This window comes from Onychomys torridus, chromosome 2, assembly GCF_903995425.1.
Source record: "Onychomys torridus chromosome 2, mOncTor1.1, whole genome shotgun sequence".
In the NCBI taxonomy this organism is placed as follows: Eukaryota; Metazoa; Chordata; class Mammalia; order Rodentia; family Cricetidae; genus Onychomys; species Onychomys torridus.
The window spans coordinates 27461491-27473027 of NC_050444.1; the positions used below are offsets into that span (position 1 = coordinate 27461491).

The window sequence follows — 11537 nt, forward strand, 5'->3', positions numbered from 1 at the left end:
CCAGGGCAGCCTCGCTGCCCACCAAGTGAAACACTATCTGCACATGACTGTAGAGGGGATTGGCTAATGGGATGGGGTTGAATTGATGTATACGCCTTGTTCTTCCCACTAAGATGGCTCTCAGAAGCAGAGACCTGGCCTTCAAAGGCATCTCTATCCATTGATTTCATTCTCTGTTTTAAGTACCTTTTGTTTGTTTGTTTGTTTGTTTGTTTGTTTTTTTCCAGACAGGGTTTCTCTGTGTAGCTTTGCCTTTCCTGGATCTAGCTCTATAGTCCAGGCTGGCCTTGAACTCACAAAGATCCGCCTGCCTCTGCCTCCTGAGTGCTGGGAGTAAAGGCGTGCACCACCACTGCCCAGCTTTTAAGTACTTTTTTAAATTGTAAAATATAGCTATAGAAAAGTATCCAAATTCAGCCCAGTGATTTTTTTTTTTTCCACAAAATAAGCCTTATTATAAACAGGTCTTTGTCTTTTCTTATATATTGTCTTTGAGGCATATTTAATATGTGCTAGCTTGTTTGTTAGTGAGAAAACCCAGCCACCTGGCTGCTACAATGAAAATAAAATCTTTTTCTAAGACTGTAAGAACATTAACTACATTTGTCTGTGCCTTTTAAAAACAAACTTTATCCGCATATGTCCTCATTTTGTTAATATTATCAAACTCTGTGTAAATCCCATGAACCATCAATTTAATTATATTTGGCCACTACTCACCATCTGTGGCCAGAATTTAGTAGCTGCTCCTGAAGTTAATGTTCTAGCAAAGAATGTTTTTGTTGAGGAACAGAAAATGACCTGTGTTAGCTCAGTGCAAAAAGGGAATGCTTTGCACAAATACAAAACTGTTTTGTAAACCAAGGAGTTGGGAGAGACAAGCCCAGCTCCATTCAAACCAGCCCGACAACTCGAAAAGCATTGGAAATTGAGGTAGCGCGCGGAAACCTAGCACATCTGAAAGTCTGCCCTCCCTACCCTGTCTTTACCTGCATGGCGGCTTCTCCCTCCTTTCTAACCCCGTCTTTGCTTCCATTTATCTCTTTTTGGGAAACAGGCTTCCTCTGAGTTCTTACAGCTCTCCCGTGATCTGACAGTTTCTCCACAACCTTAAGTTGGTGTAGTTTTCCAGCTCAGAGATCACCCTCTGCCTGTGACAGCAGCTTCCTGTCTGGTTTCAGGATCAGACTGTTGTCACAGTTCCCATTCAGTGCTGACAGTCTGCAGATTGACAGGAGGTTAGAAGTATTGGGGGGGGGGTGCTCCCCTGATTTGTCACAGGGGTTAGGGTCAAAGGTGTTTCGTTGGGTATGTGGCTCTTTTGGGCTCGCTCTTTTGGGCTCGCTCTTTAGAAGGACCCAGGGAAATGCATGTGATGATTCATGTTCTGTTGTTAAGAATTTAGAAGGATTCTTTTCATTGCTCTGTGCCCTACAGTTATGAGAACAATCCACTTGAAAGGATCAAGTGGAAGAACTGGTAACTTCCTCCTCCAGTGCAGCTCATGTCTGAGGTGCAGCCGTAGCGCACCTCCTCTGTAGGGGTGACTCAGAGTTTTCCTATTCCGCTGTACATCCCGGTCAGACTCTATGTAATTACATAGTCATATCAAGCTAGACTTGATACTGCATAACATGCTGCAATCTGTAACAATTCTTTGAAGAAACTTAGTCATAAACACACAGACTCTTTTAAATGTCAATAAGGATTAATATTTGAGCTGTTTTCTTTACTCAAAGGAAAGATTACTTACCAAAAAAAACCAAACACACTCGGGAGGCAGAGCCAGGTGGATCTCTGTGAGTCCAGGCCAGCCTGGACTACAGAGTGAGTTCCAGGAAAGGTGCAAAGCTACACAGAGAAACTCTGTCTCAAAAAAACAACAACAAAACAAACAAAAAAACAAAACCGCAACCCTATGGTAGTGACCAAAATATTATGTGCAGAAAATAGTATGAACAAGAGCAAAACACATAGTTTGTTTTGTTGTTGTTGTTTTTTGTTGTTGTTGTTGTTTTAGGAGCTCAAGAATGAAGGTATTTTCAGCTGGTGAGCTAGTGTCTAGGGAATGTTTCTCAGAGCAGGCTCAAGAGCTTTGCCAATCAGTGGGTTGTACTATTAAGGGATAGAAGTTGAACCCCAGAATATAGAGAGCTGAATGGTACTTGAGCGATCTTGTAGGAAGTCTTGAGATCCAGTGTAAGTGTCTCCTAGTGAACAACACATGCTGTTACTGCTAAGGAGTGCTGTGGGATTTGTAATAACTTAGTTATCAAACGGGGGATAGATTTAGAAACCAGCCTGTTCCAACCAGAAACAAATACCTAGAGAAAGATGGCCACTGTGGCCCTTTTGGGGCGTGTGTGTGTGTGTGTGTGTGTGTTCCTGTGTGCGCACTTCACTTTTGAGGGGAGATGGTGAACACTGATTAGGACTCCTAAAGACCCAAGTTCCATCTCAGTTTTCTGCTTGGGTTACCATTTCACTTCTGAGCCTTGAGCCTTACAGATCCAGGTAAAAGCACTTTACAGCTTTCACAGTGCAAGGGAAGGGCCTGCTTGTCTTATTAGCTCTGATAATCATTGGGTGGAAATTGGTTTATGCATGGAAGTAAATTCTTTTGAAGTAACTTTGACATCTCCCTCCCACCTCAAAAAGTAGATCATTGTTCTCGGTGCCGAAAGAATGAGCTGTCAGAAAGCTTTACTTATTGGAACGTGGGGCCAGCTTCTTGGCGCGGGTCACTGTACTAACTTGTTTCTGTCTCTCTTTAATGCTGCCTCTCAGTATCCGCTCCATTCAGCATTCCATTAGCATGCCTGCTATGAGGTAAAGTATATCTGTCTAAGATGCTTCCCGCCCATTGCTTGGATGTGCAACCCAAACTGTCCAGTAGGGAACTAGAATTCTCTCTCTTCACAGCTGTGCATTTAACACTGTTACAGTTTGCAGTTACTTTTCTGACCATGTTGGGATATGTATTCTGAGATCCAAAACGGGAATTTTTCTTAAAGACTTACTGTTCCAACTGCATTGTATAAAACCTTTATCTGAAACCAGTAGAGTTGGAAAGCAGATGCCAGTGTAGACTGAAGCTTCCCCAGTGGCTCAGGGTTATTTTGTCCCTTGTCTCTTAGCTTTGGTTAACAAGCCTCTGGCTTCTACCCTCTCCCTCCGCTTCCCACATCCCAGAGTGGTCTTTGGAACCAGCTTTCATCAGTGAGCACTCATAATTGACCTGCACTTAATCTGTCTGGGCAGGCGGAGGCTCCTTCATGGTAGAAATCACTTTAGTCTGTGCAGGATAACCTAGATGGGTAGGGGTAGTTACAATGCTGCATGCTGGACCCACCCTTGGAGTTTCTGAATTTAGAGCAGGTGTGGGGCCCGAGAGTTCAGTTTCCTAGCATGTTCTTGAGAGCTGCTGATGCAGCTGGCCTGGGGTGGGGAGGTGGGCTATCACATGTCAACAACCATTGGCTTTGGTCCCCCCCCCCCATGCCCTTTTAACTTTGTAACAGGGTGGAGATTGAAGTGAGAGACAAAAGCCCAAAGTCTAGAGGAGAGAGAAGTTCCTGAGCTCTCTGACTTCTTTTGGTCCCTTCTCCGTCTGACACCATTCCTTTGGAATTAGGGTCCCTGCAATGGAACCTCACAGTTTGTTCTGATGGCTTAGTTTGTACTTATGTGGGAATCCTGCCCTGTAAGATGAGATGCTAAGCCAGAGTTCCAAGGCATAGTGCCTGAGTTCAGGAGATCTCACGGGGTGGGTGGGGGGCATTTTCTTTCATTCTGATGAGTGCTAGGGAGGTGACAGTGCTGGTGTTATCTGATTCCTTCCTTTTCTGTACATGTCCATATGACAATATCACTTATATCTTAGAGTGACTGTCTTCATGAACTTAACAGCAAACTTGTGGAAATACTAGCTCAGAGGCTGCTTTATACACCATATAAGTGTATATGTTGATCCCTGTGCACACCCATGCAGATAAATACCTGCTCTTTTGCTAATAAGAATAACAACAAAGAGAAATGCAGTCATTTCTGATGCTTCAGAGACTTGTTTTTTTTTTCCCCACAGTGGTTGTAATTTTACTTTTTTTTCTGTCTACATAGAAACTCCCCAACTTTCAAGTCATTTGAAGAAAAGGTTGAAAACTTAAAGGTAAGTGAAGGGGTACACTGTCATCGTGATGCACTATTTGCTGCCTTACGGCTCTTTGTGTATGTCATTCACATGAAGCTTCAGAGAACTTTAAACTCGTACCCTGCCTGTCACTAATGGATGCTGCATGGTTTGTAGTCTGTGTGTGTGTGTGTGTGTGTGTGTGTGTGTGTGTGTGTGTGTGTGTGTGTGAGAGAGAGAGAGAGAGAGAGAGAGAGAGAGAGAGAGATGCTTTTGTGAATGTGTTGTAGAATGCTACACAGGGAATGGATAACATAAAGCTGCAATTCTTCAGACATTTGCTTTATTTCAAATATTCTTATCAGTGAATAAAATTTGCTCTAAGTTTTTTCATATAGAAAGCACATAATATTAAAGAGTTAGTACAAGTATCAGTAGTAATATTTTAATATTGTTATTGATATTAAAATATTAAAAATATTAAGTAGCCACTGTCCTTTTTTATTGTTTTTGAGGGTATTTTCTTATTGTTTAGCAATTTCACACATGTAATTTCAGCACTTGAGAGGTGAAAAAGGAGGATTATGAGTTCAAGACCAGCCTTGGCTACAGAGAGAGACCCTATTCAAGAAAATAAGTTAAAAGAACTCATACTTAGTCTTTCAGAATGTTAGAAGAGTCACTTACTCTTAAAAGTATCTTACATAGCTGGGCAGTGGTGGCGTAGGTGCACACCTTAAATCCCAGCACTCGGGAGGCAGAGGCAGGCGGATCTCTGTGAGTTTGAGGCCAGCCTGGTTTCAGGACAACCAAGGCTTTTAGGCAATGAAACCCTGTATTAAAACAAACAAACAAACAAACAAACAAACAAACAAACAAAAAACCAGTATCTTACACTAAAAGGCAGAATTGCTTACTGAAAGATCAAATAGTGTACAGTGGTCTGGATTTTTAGCATGGACCTCTTCTCTCTGTAGAATCACACTGCACACACAAGTCTCACAGCTTTATGTATGTGAATCTGTGATTTCAGGGATCCTTCATTTTGTTCAATAATACTGTTTAGGAGCCTCAAATAGTTCTTGGCATGTTGCTTGGTGTGCATTGGATGAATACAAACATACATTACACTCAATGTTTCCGGATTAGTACATGAGACTGGTTTTATCCATCTCAATGCCAAGCCATACATCTGAAAGCAAGCTGCATTGCAGAGTCAAGGTTTGCTGGGACTCAGTTCTCAAGAGCATTTGGACTCTCCCTGCCTCTCCTTCACATCTGTCTTGTTAGCTTTTGAAATAGTCAGAAATCAGCGACTCATGCTCATTTGATCCTAGAGATGAGGAAGGTCTGCCCAATCACTTGCTATACTATCAATCTATAGATTCTAGTCCATTGGTCAAATCTGACTTAGCATCATTCAGATGATATCTTAGAGTTAATGTCGCTGTGATGAAACACCATGACCAAAAGCAAGTTGGGAAGGAATGAATTTATTTGGCTTACACTTCCATATCATTATCCATCATTGAAGGAACTTAAACATGGCAGAGGCCATAGAGGCTTGCTCCCCATGGCTTGCTCAGCCTGCTTTCTTACACAACCCAGGACCCCTAGCCCAGGGGTGGCCCCACCCACAATGAGCTAGGCTCTCTCCCATCAATCACTAATTAAGAAGATGCTCTATGGGCTTACCTACAGCCTGGTCTTACAGAGACATTTTCTCAATCAAAATTCCCTCCTCTCAAGTGACTATAGCTTGTATCAAGTTGACATAAAACTCCAGCACAGATGAAACATAAATGGTAACTTTACAAAGTATATTGAACAGCTATTGGTAAAGAAATTTGTAGTTGTATGCTTGGGATAATTTTGCCAGATTATACTTACATTGATTTAAGCTTTGTATCAACATGTCTGTGCACTGAGATTTTTGGATGGATTCAGTTTTCTGTAGTTTTTGAGTATGTGGTTATGGCAGGGAATGCTGAGGGTACCATGCAGACCTGGAGGAAGACCTCACCTAGCTTGACAGGAAGGGAAAGTTGGCAAAGGCCTCTCAGTAATAAAACTGGAAACATGCATATGGCTTTAGGGCCCTTTTTTGAGCAATGATAATCTGGTCTTATGGAAATGGGAAGCCATTGATGTCAACTTGAACACCTTCTTCAAATGCATCATTGGCAGCCTCCTGCAATGTAGGGACAGTGTGGATCACAAACAGGAGGAGCAGTTGAGAGGTAGGAGTTGTGATCCAGGTGAAGAGGATAGTGAAGAATTCAGGTAGTATGATGGGACTAAATGTAGACATTAGACCAGGATTAAAGCACTGTGCTCGGCACCAGAAGGGTGGCTCACACACAGCTCCATGTGTCGGGCCAGGCACCTTTGGAGGTGCTCTTGCTCTACAGTGTTTTCTTTTACAACTTTAAATTTAATATTAAGATACATAACATTTTAATCACCTTTTCTTAGAATTTGTGCTGAGCAGACAGTGAAACGAAACAATGTAAAGATTTTCTTGTTTGAAGGGTTTCATTGGCTCTCCTGAAGAAAAAAGATGAATGGAAGAGGGGTCCACTTGTGGGGAGTTCATCTTTACATATGCTGAATTGCAAGGAGTTGTAACCATTTCTTACAGTTAAAGACTGGGTATAAGTTATGCAGATTTATCCAACAATTCAAAGATTGGATGAGAGAAAAAGAGAAAATTCCAATTAGGTTCCAGTTTTTATACTCTGCCCAGTGACTTCAGACTGGAGTCACAGGAAGGTCAAGTTTGAATCCACTGAGCATACATCTGGCCACTGGTTGGTTTCCTAGCGTTAACTGTCATGTTGTACAGTCATTACATGTAACAGTTAGTGAGCACTGAGAAGCATGAGGTGACAGACCGAGTAACAGAGATGTGGTTTTGGTCTTGTGAGACAGTGTTCACAGGAACTACAATATAGCCCAGGCCAGAGCCCAAACTCATGGCTGTCCTCCTGCCTTAGCCTCCTGAGGGTTGACAAAGGCAGGAGCCACCACATCCACCTAGGAGTTTTGAAAAGAAAAGACAAATATAATAGAAATGTCAGGCATATGCAGCATTCAAGCAAATACTGATGGACAGTAGAGCTTTACACATTTCCAGCACACACCAAGTCACTCAGGATCCCTCAGGCATTACCATTTCCATTCCCCTGTGTCTGACAAGCCCCCAGATGACGCTGAGTCTGTAGGCCAGACTTTTATGTAGGAAAGGGCTGAGAAGCTTACAGTGTACCTGGAAGAATACTTCCATGTCTTCTGTGTTGTCTTTCACTGTTAAGCTACTCTGAGCACTACAGCAGCACTTACATCCACATGTACGTAGTGATCACTGGGTCGTGGGAGGCCCAATTTGTTCTTGAAAATAAATTTAGAGTTCCTTTCTGCAGAGGCAATTAATTTTGTTTCATGATGTTTTTTCTTTTCTACACTTTAAAAAAGTCTAAAGTAGGCGGAGCCAAGCCTGCTGGTGGTGATTTTGGAGAAGTCCTGAATTCCACAGCAAGTGCTACCAGCGCCATGTCCACGGAGACACCTCCAGAACAGACGGAGGAGAACCCCTGAGTTGCTGACCTGTGTTCTGCTGCCCACTGCCAGGTGCTGCAAGTGAGATCCAAGCACATCTTGTTCATGGCTGCAGATTTCTACCAGATGTGCTTTGATGTAGCTTTACTTATTTCTTTGACCAAATAGTTTGTGAATTAAACAAAGCGAAAGCACTTTCACCTCCACTCCAGGGAAACCCCCTTTAATGTTCACGAATGCCCCTTTGGATAGGAAACAGCATCACAGAACCTCGGGCAGTCCCCGAGGTACTCACCGAATGACAGGAAGCTGCAGGTGACCACTGCGGTTTTTACTTTACAAAATCCCTCTACACCTGGGATTCTAGTTTGATCCTTTCCTATACAAGTCTTTTCTTTTTTTTTTTTTCCTTTCTGAGTCTCTGTATACTTGATTTCTAGCTAAAATTGTTCTTTTGTAAATTCTGGTTATTACAAGTTTTGGGATCATTTTGTTACTTTTAAGGGAGAAAGTACCAGCTACATTTTTCCCCCCTGGATAAACAGTTTTTGTACGAGGACCATATCTTGGGTTTCTGAACACACCAGACTAAAGGAGAGAGGTGTATATGTACTTAAGCAGTTCTGTAAGTTAAATTTATGCAGAAACTCAAACTACCAATGGCATGAGTATGGGGTCCCCTCCTATATCCTTGGTAATTAGCAGCTACCATTTCAACATATTGATTATTTATTATGCCACTCTTACACATTTTTTATAAGATTAAAATTTCAGGTAAATTGACAGAATAACATTGTGAATCAAGCATATGATATTATTGTAAGTTGAAATGTGACCACACTCGTCAATGATAGTTCCAAAAGTCTGAAAGGTCTTTGGGTCTAAATAGCTGTAAAAAATGCTAAAGTCGATCATCTTAGGGGAAATTACTGCCTCCATTAAATCCATTTAGCGCCCATTAGGAAGCACAAAAAGTTCTATGAGAAGTACAACTTGAATATTTTTTATACTAAGGTATTGTTGATAACTCCGAAGGATGTAAGGCATTAATACAAATGAGCTCATCATGCTGTACATGTTTTCAGTGTGTTAGCAATGTAAACTGTACTGTAGGCATTGCCCCTGCTTGAGAACCCTTGGGGCTTGCGAGTCAAAGCTTCCAGATGTCTCTGCTATGCTCCTTTATTAACTGTGGTAACTACTGACTCACCACCATTCCCTTCTGCCGTGTTTGTGGCCTAGGAGATTCTGTCTGTTATTTATCTATTGTGGTTGTTTTATCATTGTCCATGCCAAATGTTAATTGCCAAGTTTGGAGTGACCTAAAGCATTTTTCAAAAGCATGACTAATGTAATTGAGGATGAAGTTTCTGCAAACCAAATTTGAAAAGCCACACGTGTCAGTTGTTACAAAAAGACATGCTGCCATTCTTGACTGCTACTTGGATGCAATGGAAACCATGCTCTATTATATGTGACAAATCTTAATAAAGTCTGTGTATCAGTAGTCTAGGTTTCAATGTTTATTAAGAGACCAGTGGTCTGGATAAAGCTTGTATTCTAAAATCAGCTGGTCTCCTGGAAGCGTTTTCCCAGAGGACTGGATCTGTAGAAATTTGTCTCTTCAGAGAAATATTGTGACTATTCTTTGTCAAAAATCAGGTGTTCACACATGTGCGGATTAATGTCAGGGTCTTCAATGCGATTCCATTGGTCCACATGTCGGTTTTTATGCCAGTACCAAGCTGTTTTTATTACTGTAGCTCTATAGTAGAGCTTGAGGTCAGGGATGGTGATGGCTTCAGAAGTTGCTTTATTGTACAGGATTCTTTTGGCTATCCTGGGTTTTTTGTTTTTCCATATGAAGTTGAGTATTATTCTTTCCAGGTCTGTGAAGAATTGTGTTGGTAATTTGATGGGGATTGCATTGAATCTGTAGATTGCTTTTGGTAAGATTGCCATTCAATGTAACCACAATTAATCTCTCTCTCTCTCTTTTTTTTTTTTTGGCATTCCAACATCTCTTCAGTAGATTGTTTCCTGAGTGTCCCACTCTGTTTTTGTGACCAGGCAAAAATAGAGTAAGACAGCAGGTTTTTTTTCATAAAAATTTCATAGAGATTTCTCATATGAGGAAAATAATAGTAGTGGTGGTAAGTGGGAGGGATATAGATAAATTTGGGGATGAGTATGAAAGAAAAAAATTAGAAACTCATGTTTTTGGATATCTCTCTACTTTTAACCTAAAAAGTTAATCTACTGTAAGAATCTTGCTTCATCAAAACAAAAGTCACAAAAATTTTAAGGACTAACTCAGAAAATTCAACATGGATTTTAGAATATTCAGAAATATTAAAAATATTTGTGGGAAATTCATTATGAATTCAGATACTTCAGAAATTGGAAACAGCAATTAACAGAAATATTCTAAAGAGGTCAAGGCCACTTTACTGGCATTTGTGTTTTAGACTAAGAAAACAGCAGAAGAAAAACCTCAAATATTTGTGAAATCTCAGATATTTAAGGACATACATGTAATGGAGGAAAAGATCTCTGAGGCCTTACAAAAGCAGTTTCCCTAACTCATAGGGTCTGTTGGGAATTTAGCAAGAATTCTTATGGTTTAGAACCCCAAGAAATTAATGGAAGGAAGAACTCATTAACTGGATTATGATCTTAGCAACTCAAAGTAATTACGGGAATACAGAAAAATGGTTCATTTGAAGTATTTCTGGATCTTTTAGTTACAGTATATACTATTTTTTGTGATGTGTTTGAAAGCAATAAAAACTATAATTTGGTGTGGGTTCTTTTTTATGTATTTCCCCACTTTCAGGAAAGGGGTGAGTCTTGTATGTAACTTCTCTCAGACTCTTCAGATCCTGACATATAAAACAGCGAAACAAAACAACCACATAAACAAAACCCCAGCCGCTGTATTGAATCAGCGTATCATCAAAAGTGGAGAAGCTGCATGTTGGCTACTAATAGGCATTCAACGGTTATCGCTGCAAGTGTGCCCTGCAGCAGAGGCACAGCACGGAGCAACTGTCAGGATCTCAGATTCTTCAGTAGTTCTTTTTTTCTGAGATTTATTTCATTATGTGTTTGTGCTCTGTGTGGTATTTGTGCATACAAGCAAGGGTGACTGTGGAGGTCAGAGGCATCAGGTTGTCCTGGAGCTGGAGTTCCAGGCAGATGTGAGTGTTGGGAATTGAACGTGTCTGGAGCAGTATGGACTATGGGCTGATAAGCCATCTCTCCAGCTCTCTCGAACAATTTTTAAGACCAGGTGAAAGGCCAGATTTTTCCCATAGCAAACAGACATCTGACTGTAGAATAGCCCTCATTTTTAGTGGCTGCCCTCTTGTAATTGCATTGATTATTTTCACAGTTAATACCAAACAGTGCCCCTTTTAAGTAATCCAGAAGATTTTAATGCTGTAATTTCCATATGCTGATGTAGGCTGTGAGTTCAGGCCTGTGTGCAGTCATCACAAGGCCTTGTACTCTGGTGAACTAGTAACTCAGTTCCTACCAAGTCCAAGCCCAGAGCAGTACCCAAGCAACCTGACGTGCAAGTTACATGTGTAGATGGTTGTGACCTTTAAGAGTCTCACTTCAGGGCTGGGAAGATGGCACCATGGACAGTTCTTGCCATGCCAGCATGAAGACCTGGGTCCTCACAGAAAGATGGTACCCAACATCAACTGCTAGCCTCCACATGCGTGCTGACATGTACACCTCACACATATGAACACATATATGAAAACCCCTTCACTTCTACATGCTCTATTTTTCATTCATTTCTAGGATTTTGTTTTTCTTCAATATGACTAGTTTTTAGTAT

The 11537-nt window shown here is 41.1% G+C and overlaps 1 protein-coding gene across 5 annotated transcripts in view; it reads left to right on the forward strand.

Annotated features, from left to right (window-relative positions):
* The window catches only part of Tpd52 (tumor protein D52), a 92184-nt gene extending 82990 nt beyond the window's left edge, over positions 1-9194 (forward strand). For 4 of the 5 annotated variants that reach the window (XM_036177700.1, XM_036177697.1, XM_036177698.1 and 1 more), the window contains 3 exons: positions 2788-2829; positions 4120-4168; positions 7604-9194. In XM_036177700.1, the coding sequence (XP_036033593.1) occupies positions 2788-2829; positions 4120-4168; positions 7604-7726 (214 nt within the window). In that variant the 3' untranslated portion in view covers positions 7727-9194. The remainder of the gene's footprint in view (positions 1-2787; positions 2830-4119; positions 4169-7603) is intronic. The other variant, XM_036177699.1, reaches the window with a different exon arrangement.
* Positions 9195-11537: the final 2343 nt, after the last annotated feature.